Source organism: Vicia villosa, unplaced genomic scaffold (assembly GCF_029867415.1).
Source record: "Vicia villosa cultivar HV-30 ecotype Madison, WI unplaced genomic scaffold, Vvil1.0 scaffold8, whole genome shotgun sequence".
NCBI lineage: Eukaryota > Viridiplantae > Streptophyta > Magnoliopsida > Fabales > Fabaceae > Vicia > Vicia villosa.
The window spans coordinates 2,119,071-2,133,227 of NW_026706811.1; the positions used below are offsets into that span (position 1 = coordinate 2,119,071).

The 14,157-nt window shown below is 39.4% G+C and overlaps 2 protein-coding genes across 4 annotated transcripts; both read right to left on the bottom strand.

Moving 5' to 3' along the window:
* Positions 1-4,275: 4,275 nt before the first annotated feature.
* On the bottom strand, positions 4,276-6,398 carry LOC131643198 (pollen-specific leucine-rich repeat extensin-like protein 1). Its single transcript, XM_058913353.1, has 2 exons — positions 4,912-6,398; positions 4,276-4,501 (listed from the first exon to the last, which is right to left on the bottom strand). Exons 1-2 carry the CDS (start codon positions 5,980-5,982, stop codon positions 4,463-4,465), a joined length of 1,110 nt encoding a protein of 369 aa, XP_058769336.1. The 5' UTR covers positions 5,983-6,398; the 3' UTR covers positions 4,276-4,462.
* A 289-nt stretch (positions 6,399-6,687) lies between these two features.
* Positions 6,688-9,436, bottom strand: LOC131643197 (ureide permease 2-like). 3 transcript variants are annotated; one of them, XM_058913351.1, is made up of 8 exons: positions 9,167-9,178; positions 8,785-9,087; positions 8,499-8,637; positions 8,196-8,370; positions 8,034-8,059; positions 7,843-7,943; positions 7,382-7,756; positions 6,689-7,298 (listed from the first exon to the last, which is right to left on the bottom strand). In XM_058913351.1, exons 2-8 carry the CDS (start codon positions 9,019-9,021, stop codon positions 7,143-7,145), a joined length of 1,209 nt encoding a protein of 402 aa, XP_058769334.1. In that variant the 5' UTR covers positions 9,022-9,087; positions 9,167-9,178; the 3' UTR covers positions 6,689-7,142. The 3 variants fall into 3 exon arrangements, with proteins under 3 accessions (XP_058769335.1, XP_058769334.1, XP_058769333.1); XM_058913350.1 differs by lacking the exon at positions 9,167-9,178 and adding an exon at positions 9,310-9,436 and having other exon boundaries at positions 6,691-7,298; XM_058913352.1 differs by lacking the exon at positions 9,167-9,178 and having other exon boundaries at positions 6,688-7,298; positions 8,785-9,074.
* Positions 9,437-14,157: the final 4,721 nt, after the last annotated feature.

A 14,157-nucleotide genomic window follows, 5' to 3' on the forward strand; every position in this document is an offset into this window, starting at 1 on the left:
ACCTAAAGCAATCGAAAAATATTCTAAGTATGGAGGAAATACCTCGTCATACAAGCGCAACAGGAAAGTTATCAAAACACGAGCATACAACGATAACACTGAAGGGGCAGATAAACAGATATAAGCAAGCAAAATTATAAAACATTAAAATTGCCGACCAACAGGGTCGACGATGTCCAAAAGTTACAATCAAAATGCCTGGCACGCAGGCCCCCAAAGTAGTCCGGACATTACCCAACAAAAGATAAAATGGCACGCAGGCCGAAGAAGAAGGGCACGCAGGCCCAGGACCACTATCTACTCTTCACTCTCTGGAGACTCGGGCACCAACGCGCCGTCCACAATCTTCGAAGAAAGCCCGATATTATCCTCCTTCAAACCAGGGTTTAGAAGCCTAAGTTGACGAACAGCATGCTCGAAACCGACTTCAGCCATGTCGGCCAAGCTTATCTTCAGGCTATCTATCTTCTCCACGAATTCAGCCCTAGTCTGCAGAGCGGCCACATCCGACGACTCGCCAGCCGAGGGAGCCCACTCAAGCTGAAGGTCGGCAAGCTTTTTCTTCTCCGCCGCAATCTCCTCGTCCTTCTGCTTGAGAACCGCATCGATCTTTCTCTTCAACTCCTTGCGATCAGTCTCCAAGGTCTTCACCCTGTCCTCGGCAGTCTTCTTTGCCGCCTCCGCCTCCTTCAGGGCCTCGGACGAGCCCGAGCCACCATTGGCTAACATTTGGGCCATCCCCAAAACCCTCATCACGGCTGCACCGTCGCACGCCAGCTGTTTCTGAAGGGACTGAGGGTCCATCTCACCGATCCGACGAGCTTCATCCGGAGAGGTAACCAGGGGAAACTTCTCAAAATAACCTCCATCCTTGTAGCAAGGAGGCAATACAAAGCCACGCTCGGGACCTAAGCCCGACGGCTCATGGCGTCCCCCCTCGGTAGCACGAGACCTCTTGGAAGCCCTCTCATCCTCCTTCATCCGAGGAGAACCTGCGGAGGCCGAGTTCTCTGCAGCACCAGTTCCCCGATTCTTCTTCTTCTGATTCCTCTTCGCATCCAGGGCCATCTTCAGGACCGCGTCTTCCTTCTCCGACATGGCATCTACAAAGAAAAAAAGAAAACAAATGAGTTAGCAAAAACACTGGACAAAAAAGGGAAAGCAGGGTGAATAGGCACGACCTAACAACGCCCGAGTCTCCTCGGGAGTCCGACAAGATAACAAAGCCTTGGTATTAATAGGCCGCTGCTCCACGACCGGCACACCATTCTCGTCCAATACGGGATTCCCGTTCCTCGTCACCCACCGGGACATAGTAAAGCTGTCTACGTATTTGCATAGGACCGAGTAGGACTCTGCATCCTGCTCGTCCAGGTCCCCATCTTCCCAAACGTAATGCTTGGGGGGAGACGAGAAGTGACCTTTCCACCAGAAAAACGGGAACCTCGTACAGAATTCCCTTGCTACCTGCCCGTCCTCACCCCTCACTAACTCCCCGTCGGCGTCACGAAGGACCACGGAATCCGACACATCGTAGTAAGCCGTCGGGCTGAGCGGATGAACGACAAAGTATCGGTCCTTGAAACCTTTCACAGAGTCAGTGTACATCCCGAAGAGCTTCCGCTCGGCATTTTTGAACGAGACCCAGCCATATCGCCCGTCTGCCGCCTGCCTTTGAACACGAAAACACCGACCGAACAATGCGGTCGTGGCACCAATACCCAAATAATCACAGACGATCTCGAATGCTCGCATAAAAGCAAAAGCATTGGGATGCAATTGGGACGGCGCCAAATTTAGAAACGCCATCATCGATTTCTGAAAGTCTGAGAAGGGCAATCGGAAGCCGAGCTCCTTGAACACATATTCATACATCGCAAAGCCATCCCCGTTGAACCGAGAGCATATGCGCTCGTCCTGAGACGGGCACGTCACTTGGTAATTCGGCGCTTCGCCCTCTCTCAAAACCTCGATTTCGGTGAAGGCCCCGTCTAGAGACTCAGTGTATCGGGAAGTGACCGTTAAGGCTTCCTCGGCTATCCAGTCGACCGCAACCGTGCATTCGTAACTAAACAAGGGCATTGGAGAGACCCCTCCCTCGGCGTCCGGGCCGGGAGAATCAACATGGTCATCGTCGACCAGAGAGGGCGCATTTTGGTCCTCGATGATCTCGACATCGGAGCTTGTGGCCGTCGAGGCGTCCGACTCGCTACTCCACGACGAACCAGATTCCGAGCTGGACTTCGAGCTGGCGCTCGAATCAGATCCACCTGCACGCAGAAGGGAGAAAATGAATTCGACAGTTCATCAAATCCACCCTTCCACCGCAATGCAAGCGAAAGGGTAGAACAGGAGCGGCGGAGCCCCCGGCTAAACCCCCATCGAGGAAAGACGCCCGTCAGTCGGGGACTCGCAAAATGACGTGACACGACTACGAAAAATCGTATCTAAACAGGCACAACGGTCCAACGCCAACGTCATCTAGTCCACCGACTCACGCTAATCCCCGGACATCGCCTGGATAACCCAGGGAGGAGGCAACGACCTCTCATCGGATCCAGCCTACGTTTGCGACGACGACCACGGGGACAAAGCACACAAACCCTAAGGAAATGAATAAAACAACGAAGAGAGAAGCGAACTTACTCGAAGACATGATGACGATGACCGTATGAGCTTCTCGGCAGTCCAATAGTATGTTGAATAATCTGGAAGAGTATCTTCCGAGGAGCGCCTGTCTGATGCCGAGCAGGTAAACTAAGAGAGGGAAACTTCCAAATGAGAGGATTCGCCCCCTTTTATAGGGAGAGGGCTCGGAAGGCGAAGCGTCGCCTCTCCTGACAAGCGCCGCCTCCTAGACCCTAGGCCATTATTACCTGTGCCACGTCAGCGCGTGTCGCCCACGCGCGACGTTTCGCCCCTCCACAGGCTGTTCCTCCGAGCACATCTGGTTGACGAGGAAATACATCTCATCGAGCATCTCCCGAGGATCCCCGGCCCGAGCATAAGGTAAAGTCACAGCTTCTTGACCAGAAAACTCCGACTTGGGGGGCTCCTGTTCTGGACTGGGCCAAGGTTAGGCCCAACATAGTTTTCGGCCCAATAAACCTCAGAGGCCCACGTTCCTCTACGACCCTCCTACGCACCTAGGATGCCCACCTTAGACATGCTCGGCTGCCCTATGTCCCCGGAGCATATGGCTCCCGACATGCTCGGCACTGGCGACCCCGCAAACACCTTCGCTGCTGAGGACTCTGCTCCGCGCAGGGCTCCTTCATATCCAACCCTCCGAACAACTCGGATTCCACGTGGCTCCTGAAAGACCGCGTCTCCCTGGAACTTCGGAGCGGTTAACCAGGACAGAGGGCATGCACGCACCTCCGATATTTCCGCTCAGGAAACCTGGCAGTCTCCTAGTTGGGCTTGGGAATCCAACCCAATAGCGAGATCATGGCCCAGCGCTGGGGGCTATAAATACCCTCTTTGATTAGAGGGTCAGGTATTCAATTCTTACTCACTCTTAGCTAGTACTTGTGCTCCTTTGCTCGTCAACTTACTTTGGCATTGGAGTACCTTGCAGGTACATCCCCCCTTTCTCCTTTCTAGAAGATTCAGTCCGAGCAGCCTACGACGATTCTTCTGATCAGGTACGGTCAGAAATGTTTACTGAATATGTGTTGAAACTAAAAATAATATATTTAATTTTAAGCCAAATTCTGTTTGAATTATAATAAGAAAAACAGTCTTCTTTTCTAAGTCACTGTAAAACAAAATATTAAAAGCATAAAATATTTGTATAAAAATATACTAAACAAATAATAGCACATTCGCGCAATTGAAAATTTTAATTCTTTATTCTGTTGTAAAATTTTAGACACTCATATTAGAAAAAGAATTAATATTTATGTTTATAGAAGGATATTAAAATGAAATTTAATTGATATGAAATCGGTGTAAATTTTGTACACAAGTAATGTATCACAACTATTTATATATTATGTAATATTTTAAATGTAATTAAAATAAAAGTTAAAAATTAAAATAAGTTTGACGTTATAATTAATTGACAATATATGGTCGTGATTGGTAGGATACATGGTCGTGATTGGTTGACATCACCACTTTTCTCTAAAATTATTATGTATTGTTAGAGTATATCAATCATATTATATTAAAATTATATTTTAAGATTATACGTTTAGAGTTTATCAGAAAAAACAATTAACCATACCAAAATATTTGAGAACGAAAATAGCATCCACTTATTTAAGAACAAATGTAACATCATATATTGTGTAAAAAAGCAAAGGAACTGTATCTATATCTATCATATCCATCTGCGTATATCTAACAATATACAGTACATAACTGTGTTAATGCTAACAAACAAATCATATATTCAACATTCAACATTAATCTCAAAGAAATTAAACCAAAAAAAATCTGCCACAAAGTTGCAATCTTAATTCTGCTTCTCATATTTGACGTGTGAGAGCCACCTCTGAAAAAAAAACAATATAATCACACTTAATTAGTAATAATGCACATAATAATACAAGTTAGGTTATATACATCAACACATTAAATGAAAACTTTCTAATATGTTGATGAATAAGGGACACATATATATCCATAATCCATAAACAAATTGAGAGAAATTTGCTACACATTATCGTTGAGATTATTTCTTTTCCTAAATTTCAGAACTCAGTACCTAAATTAATATGAAAATTGTAGTGTAACTTTTCTAATACAAACTCAATGAATTAGGGACATATATACATCAAGAAATTAAATTAAAATTTCTAGGTATTATTACTAAAACTAATAATTAGACGATTAAAAATTATAGACATTACAATTGATACAGTATTACGCAATGAAATACGAAAGAAAAGAAGAAGAACATACCACCCAACAACCAATACTAAAGACGTTCACAATGACTAAGCCGATTAAGATGTTGGTGAGGAAAGGTGAATTATCAGGCGGAGGAGCTGGCGGTGGTAGTCGTAGCACAATCGGATCCGGACGGTATCGCATTATTTTCAGAGCAGGAGGGGGCGGTGGCAGTGAAAGATCGGAAGTTAGTTCCGAATTGGCCTGTGGAGATTCGGTTGGTGACGGTTCAGCAGAGTTTGTTGGTGAAGGTTCCGGAGAGTTGGCAGGAGTTTTTGTTGGTGATGTTTCAGGAGAGCTATCAGATGAGAGAAAAGATGGAGGTGGTTGAGGTGTTGACGTTTCTCGTCGAATTGGAGAATCCGATGGTGGATGATGTCCATGTGAGTCCTGTTGGAGGTCTCGTTGTATCGTTTGAGGAATCTTGGAAGGTGATTCAGGCTTTGATGATTGCGGCGATCCAAGCTTTGAAAGTGATTGAGGCTTTGATGATTGCAGCGATCCAAGCATCGAAGGTGATTGAGGCTTTGATGATTGCGGCGATCCAAGCTTTGAAGGTGATTCAGACTTCGTTGATCGCGGCGATCCAAGGTTTGATGGTGAATCCAGTTTGAAATCTCGCTGTATCCTTTGAGGAATGTTTGAAGGTGATTCAGGCTTTGGTGATCGCGGCGATCCGAGCTTTGATGGTGAATCCAGTTTGAAATCTCGCTGTATCCTCTGAGGAATGTTTGAAGGTGATTCAGTCTTTGATGATCCCGGCGATCCAAGCTTTGATGATGATTCCAGTTGGAAATCTCGTAGTATCCGTTGAGGAATGTCGATCAGCTTTGATTTTGAAGGTGATTCAGGCTTTGATGATTGCGGTGATTCAGGCTTTGAAGATCTTGAAGATGATTCAGGCTTTGATGATTGTGGTGATTCAGGCTTTGAAGATCTTGAAGATGATTCAGGCTTTGATGATTGTGGTGATTCAGGCTTTGAAGATCTTGAAGATGATTCAGGCTTTGATGATGGCGGTGATTCAGGCTTTGGTGATGGCGATGATCCTCCAGGCTTTGAAGATCTTGGTGATCCAGTCATGGTGTTCTGTGATTTCTTTCAACTTCTTTCACAGAAACAAGAATAAAAGAGAATGCAGAATAATGGCTTCTTCCAAGACTCAGAGATGTTTAATAATGGATTTTCAGTGTGTGTATGTATACTTGTTTGTTTCATTTCAAAGCTTGCTTCACAAATAACTGTAACTAACTTCTCCTAACCGTTTTCTAGTTAGTTAGTTAGTTAGTTAAACTAACTGCCACCTCGCCTCATCAAGTTTGTTAGTTAATTAGAGTAATTAATTAGGCACTTAACTAAATGATGGATTAGTTATTCTCATGTTGGGAGGATTGGTGTTGATAATCTCTTCATTCTCTCACTTAATTGTATCTTACTTTGTTCCAAAAAAATTGCATCTTACTTTGTGTGGATAAACTTATGAATAGGTGGTAAAAGATTAATTCAGGATCTTCATTTTAAAAATATGAAAATAAAAATTTGTTTATTTTTAAATATGAGATTAGTCTAAAATGTGTCAATGTTGACATGTTTAGATTTGAGAATTTAGAGGATTAAAAATGGCAAATATTTTGAAGAAGTGGCGGAGAGGAATTTCAAAAGTCTAAAATTAGAAAGCTACAAAACACACTCCTAATTTTAGAAATCATAAACCTTTTTGTCGTTTGAAAAGATTTTTGAAAAATAGAAAAATTATTGATCATTACATAAAACTACCATCTAGAAACGAAAAAGCAATGTTGGCCATGATGTGAGTGAAGAAAAGAATTGAAAACACCACTTCTACATCCTTTTGACACAATGGGAAATTGTGTTTCACTCAACTAAAGGGGAGCTTTTCCAAGACTTTTGGATACATTTGGAATTTCCATCACAAGAATGTTGTTATGGCTAGAATTTTAAATGCATAAAAGAATTCAATAAATAATCATAAAAATAAACCTATAATAAACACCGGATACTTTTAATCAAAAGATATAAACATTGGATAAATATTTCATCACACAAATGTTAATTTTGGAAGTTTATTTATACACAATTTAATGTACCAGAAAAACTATTAAACACAATTTTATTCAAAACACTGACTCAAAAATCTATGAACTTTTTCTTACTCCTACATAGTAATATATGTGAACTCAAACTAACAATTGGTATATTGTTCTATAACTATAAGAGTTTAATCAATGTTTCCTATGTCCTGATGATGCCATGAGCACACCAACCGCCACAATAAACATAAACAACATACTCCCAAGCAGTGTATATGTTCTTCGCGATGATCTTCTATACTCTCCAAACAAAACGATCCCCCAAAATGTACTCACTAGTGGAAGTGCCTGTTTCATCAACACATTCAAATCAATAAATTATTCGTTGAAATCTAAACGCACAAATGATATATAGATGTAACAAAACTCACTTGGACAGCATCTGCTGCTGCATATCCTGCGGCTTGACCTCCCATAAACTGAAGTCCATTCCCAAATCCGCAAAGGAAACCAGCCAACAAGGCCCATCCTCTACCATTCCAGTCTCGTAAATAGGCTTTTAACGATGACTTGGGTAAGTTTAACACAGGGTGGTAGAGAAATATGATGTTTAGAATTACGCCGATAACAAAACAAGATACTGAAAAATAGAAAAAGGCGGTGTAAACATTCAAATGGGGAACCCCTTTTTTTAAAGTGTGCCATTGGTCATTTGTTGCTAAGTTGAATGCTGGTGAGAACAATGAAAAGCAAATTCCAGCAAAGAATGTTATACTCAGTCCAATCAATGTGTTTTTACCAAAAACCTGCAGCAGAACTTTAGAGTAAGATATGTGACCAAGGGGAAATGATTTTTTGAAGTATCATTCAATAATAGATTATAGTGACATGCCTTAATAGCTCTTGTTTTCTCAAGCTCTATAAGAAAACCCGCACTTCCTGCTTTCAACTTTTCTGCAGAATTGCTTCCACTTTCAATATCCTTTGATTTAACTATAATTATACACATTGAAAAGGTAGGAAAAATTAGCATATTGTTAAATTATGCAATCCTGAAAGTTGAACCTTGTTGATGGTTCTTACCTATGTTTCCTTCTTTCAAGGAATCCCTGGCAAAAAAACAGAAGTCGCTGATAGAATTAGCAATACCCTAGCAAATTTATAGAGCAAATGATGACAGCAATACAATCAAATTGAAATTATTAAAGACCATAACTAGGCAAACTGTAAGAAAACAAGACATACAAGGGTGCATCTTTATGACCATCCGAAAAATCCTTAAGCTTAGCTGAATTATCAGCAGCATTTGATGAATGAACAGCAGAGCCTAGACAAACTGCAACCAGAAAGCAACCAACTCCTGGGAAAAGAATCTCGGCTTTATTGATTTTGTCATCCAAAAAGTAATTTAATGTTGTTCCTGTGACAAATGGAACGAAGTTAATACAGCAGAATTCAGCTTTATTGCCGCTTGTCTAGAGCTTATTAAAATAAGTAGTTGTTTAGGAGCTGTTTGATAATTTTGGACTGATTATGTCAATGAGATACCTATAACAACAGTTATGCTTGATGTAATCACTTCAGTAACCGAAAGACCAACTAGAGCAAATGCATATTGCGTGGAGAGATTCCCTATGCTAAGGACAACACCACCTGCCATTGCAAACATTACTGACTGCCAATTATCCTGCACATAACAATGTATACAGATTGTTAAACCAACTTTAGACAGTAATTTGTTATTACAGGTAAACTAAACACCTGTTTCAAAGATAATAACAACTAAACTCAACACGTATCACTATGATTATAAACAAGTGAATACCCTCCTAACCTGAGCAAGTTGAGTTAAGAAATTTGGTTGATCATGTGTTCCCTTTCCTATCTCACCAAAAGTAAAAGCAATGATAACAGCAGCCAAGAAATTGGTGATTGAGTAATCAAGGTATGTATGCTGAGGAAGACGGCCTCGTCGCTCTAACAGAGTCAAAACAGCAGGCCATGTCCCCAAAAAGAAAAGAGCCAACAGCATGCACCCTATGGCACCTCCTTTGCTCTCCACCAAATACATTTTCAACTCAACACTTAATATGCTCTCAGAAGTTGAACTAATCAAGGAGGAAATCTAACAGAAATCCTGAAAACATCATCAATAATTAGTCCTTCGAAAAAAGAATAGAAATATATGCAACATGATAAGGTGAAATCAAACATACAAGAGAAAGTGCATATCCTAAAAAATTAGAAACAATAATCAATTGGAAATTCCAAGTCAACAGCCTAAGTATGTATAGAATTGGAAGCAATTGAATTCATAGCAGTGATGAAAATGGAAGATGGAATAAAAAAAAACAGTTACCTAACTCTGAGGAAGTGGGAAAATGATAGAGGCTTTAGAATGGTGAAGAGTGTGTTACATTCTATTAGAAATTTAGAATCAGATATAGATGGAGGCAAAGAATCAACTTGGATTTTGTCAGCGGAATCCTACTTTTGTTGACTTATTATTACAATTTAATTTAATTTATTGACTTTTTTTCCTTTCTAATTTGGATAATGGATCAGATTCTGTTTTATATTCTACTATTAAAATAAGAATAGCCGCCTTTGCCATGTTTATTTTCTTATGTAAAGTTGACTTAAGCATATCATATTTTCAAATATCAATATCACTCCTTTAAAATTTTAAATTTGATTCCACTTATAGAATTATACTCCAATTTAATATATGATCAATTAAATGAGAAAAAATATGCTTCGTCAAGTAGGGCTGGCAATGAATCGAACCAACTCGAAAATAGTTTGGAATTTGGTTCGACAATTAAATCGTTAAACTAGGTTTATGAACCAAATAAGCCGAATATAAGCTAAAAAATAAGTTTGTTGACTAAATGAGCCGAACTTGAACTATACATAGTTCGACACGTTAGGGTCATGAGTCAACTCGCTTATATATGAGACGAATTATATTGTCTTTAAGAGTAAGTTTAAATATTTGCTCCAGATCTTAACCCTATTTTTTTTTAATCTACCGATTTTAATTGATAATATCAAGAGAGCAAATTATTTCTAAAAAAAATATACAAATAGAATCAACATCGTATAAGTTTCAATCTTATAAATTTAATTTTATTTTACTTTTATATTTTTTATTTTAAAAAATATTAATTTAAAATGTCAAATATATATATATAAAAAAATAGACTTAAAAAAATTATTTTAAGTCGGGAAAATAAGCGACTTGAACCTAACAAGATAAATCTATTGAGTTGAATCGAGATGTTCGTGAACTTCTAACAAGTCGAGCTTGAGTTGGAAAAAAAGTTTGTGGTGAGCTCAAACTCGAACTCGGCCAATTCTTAACGAGTCGAGTTTGAGCTGAAAAAAAGTTCGTGATAAACTCGAACTCGAACTCAAACTCGGTCAATTCTTAACGAGTCAAACTGAGTTGAGGCGAGTTCAACTCGACTCATTTCCAGCCTTATTGTCAAGGATATGTCGCTGCATAAAACAACACTAGTTTTTTAGATTTTAATCAATACTAAAATTCAATTAGAAACAAATTCTAATAAAATTTAACTTTACGTAGCAAATTGATAATCTAAGCATGCAATATTCCACGAAAATTAAAATATAAGAGTGTGTGTGGATGTGGATGTGTGTGTGTGTGTGAGAGAGAGAGAGAGAGAGAGAGAGAGAATGTAACGCCCTAATTTAATTTTATTTAATTTTGTAAGTTATTTATCTGAGTGAGAGAGAGAGAGAGAGAGAGAGAGTGAGAGAGAGAGAGAGAGAGAATGTAATGCTCTGATTTAATTTTACTTAATTTTTAAGTTATTTATCTGATAATTATAATTTTATTGTGTGATTGGTGTTTTGACATGTTTGAACTACCTATGGTGTGAGGTAGAGGCCTTAGAAATAATTGTTTTAAAATGTGTGAGGTGTATGAGTAAAAGTATAGAAACATAGGAGTGGTGGGAGAGTGTTATTGGTTATTATTATTTACATTAGAAATTAATTAAATAAAATAACAATAGTATAGTAATTAAATTATTATTTAGTTATTATAATAATTATTTTAATTGAGAGTATAATATAGAATAATAGAATAAGGTATTTGGGGTTACCATCCATGATTGGTAGGAGCAAGAAGGCGGTGTTCTCTTTTATTAAGGATAGGATCTGGAAAAGAATCAATTCGTGGAGCAGTAGATCTCTATCTAAAGCTGGTAAGGAGGTTATGATCAAGTCTGTCCTTCAGTCGATACCGGCTTACATCATGAGTGTTTATTTGCTTCCGGATGGAGTGGTGAATGATATTGAAAAAATGCTAAATTCTTTCTGGTGGGGTGGTGGTGGTAATAACAAAGGTATAAGGTGGTTATCCTGGGATCGTATGACTACTTCGAAGAGTGAAGGAGGTTTGGGTTTTAGAGACTTTAAATCCTTTAATATGGCTATGGTAGCGAAACAAGGGTGGAGCATTTTATCGAAACCAAATTCTCTTATTGCTAGAATTTTCAAAGCAAGGTACTTTCCCCGCTCTTCCTATCTTGATTCTCTTATTGGTAATAACCCAAGTTTTGTTTGGCGAAGTTTGTGGAAGGCGAGGGTTGTTATCAAGCAGGGGAGTAGGTGGTCTATTGGTGATGGTAGTAATATTAAGGTTATGTATGAACCGTGGCTCCGAGAAGGAGGTAGATATTATCTTAGTGGCCCACAATTGCGAAGTACTAGTGAACTCTCAGTTAAAGATCTCTTGTTGCCCGACATAAAGAAATGGAATGTGAGATTGATTAATCAACTTTTCGACTCAGAAGGAGCGACAAGTATTCTTCGTGTTCCCCTTGTTGAGGATGTGAAGGAGGATAGGATGATTTGGCATGAGGAGCAAAATGGTGAGTATAGTGTAAAATCAGGGTATAGAATTTGGAATGGTCGTCATAGTAACATTCGGAATCATAACATGGAGGGGAGGTGGAAGAGCATTTGGAATATATCTGCACCATCCAGAGCTAAACATTTGCTATGGCGGATTTGTAAAGATTGTCTACCGACGCGTACAAAGCTTCAACAACGTCATGTGCAATGTCCGTCGGTTTGTCCTTGGTGCGATTTAGAGGATGAAGATGAATGGCATATATTCTTCGGATGCGGCTCAATCATTCAGAGCTGGCGGGCAGCAGGTTTGTCATCTATTATAGATCCTCGGTTGCCTAATTTCCATGATGTTAAGTCTCTTATCTTTGATGTTTGTAGTCGGGAGGATCGTAGAGATGCGGGCCGGTTTGCTGTTTTGCTTGAGACCCTTTGGCGGAGTAGGAATAATATGGTATGGAAAGATACCAGGGATGATGCTTTGAGGATTGGTATTCAAGCTTATCATAATTGGTACGATTGGTTCTTAGCTAGAGATGATCATAATTCGGCGGCGGGTAATAATTTAACTATAAGCTGGACTCCTCCGTTAGTTAATTACCTGAAATGTAATGTTGATGCAGGATTTAATAATGTGTGTGGTACTACAAACAGAGGGTGGTGCTTTAGAGATCACTTTGGAAGGTTTATTTCCGCAGGGGTGTCCTGGGATGTGGGTCTTCTCTCCGTTGTCGAAGCTGAAGCAACCGCTTTGAAGGAAGCAATCCAAAATGCTATTTTTCTTCAGTTATCTCACATCATTTTTGAAACCGATTGTCAGATTGTCGCTAAGGCTATTTATGCTTCTTATGCTGGTTCCTCAGAATTTAGCTTTATTATTAAATCTATTAAGCAGTTGTTAGTTTTATTTCCGAACTTTGAGGTAAAGTTCATCAATCGCCAAGCGAATTCGGTTGCCCATACGTTAGCGAAGGCGGCCAATTCTTGGTCTCGGCGTAGTTTCTTCAGATATGTACCTCCTTGTATTGAACGGTGTTTGATTAATGATATCAGTTAAGTTTGTCTTTGTCAAAAAAAAAAGGTAAAGTGAAGATTGTGGAGATAAGTGAGGTTATGATGGGAATAACATAAATGAGGGAATTAGGTTTCCTATTAAAAAGGGAGTGTGGGAAGTTGAGATTTGATTTTACTGATACGTGAAAAATAGGAATAGGAGAAAAGAGAGAAAAAAAGCTAGGGTTCAAGGAATGAAAAGAGGAATCGACATTGTAGGGGTAGAAGAACTCGCAGGAACTCTAAGATAAGGGCGGGGTTCTAATTATCTAAGGGTTTGTGTACTAATTTATGGGTAGGGATTGATTGTTTGTTTGAATTTATTTCTCTCGTGTGATTCTGAAAATTCCGTTTTCATATGCCATGGATTGACTGATTTTGTATGTGTTGATGTGTGGTTGTTGTGTCCATAAAATCAAGTTGATTCACGAGAAAAAGTGATAGATTACTAATAGTTATCACGCTTTATGTATGGTTCTTTAACAATTTGTAGAGGTGAATTTGAACCAAAATGACATTGGTTTGGGGCTTGATAGGGGGTTTTGGATGAAAATCCTATAACTATGAAAACCGTAACTTTTTGGAAAATCCCAATGTTTTGATCATAACTTTTGATTCGGGTGTCCGTTTGACGCGACATTTAAATCTGTGGAAAGCTAATACAGTGTAATTTCTTGTAAAATAGTTAATCTCAAATGATTCTAAAACGCCACAAACCATCAATCCTACAAGATACGCACAACTTAAACGGACACGTGCACTTTCTCAATCCCGTGTCATCATGTTTTAACTTTCGATTTGTTGGAACATATTTCCCACACCTCTCACATTTCATCATAACAAATATTTTCCTTCTACTAGTGCCATGGTCGGACCTTGCTATCACAACACCAAATCCAAGTTTACTAGCTTCATTTTGGACCCACTCTAGCAAATGTTCACGACAAGTGAAAGTCATTTCATTAGTAAATTATGGTCGAACATCTACCTCAACAGCAATCGTTTTACCATCATCATTCACCTCTTTTGACATAGCATCTTCGTTGACCTCTTCCGGAACTTCTAACTCATCTCTAGCAATGTTGTCGGGATGCATCATACCTAACATATGCACAAAACATACATTCTGTCAAATTTGTTTTTTGAATTCTGTAACACACCTTATTTCGGATATGCACTTCCGAAATAAGTTTGGTGAATTTCGAAAGTGCATATCCGAAGTGACGCAGTTTCTTCTTCCATAAATCAGTACCAATACAGTGAAATGAGAGAT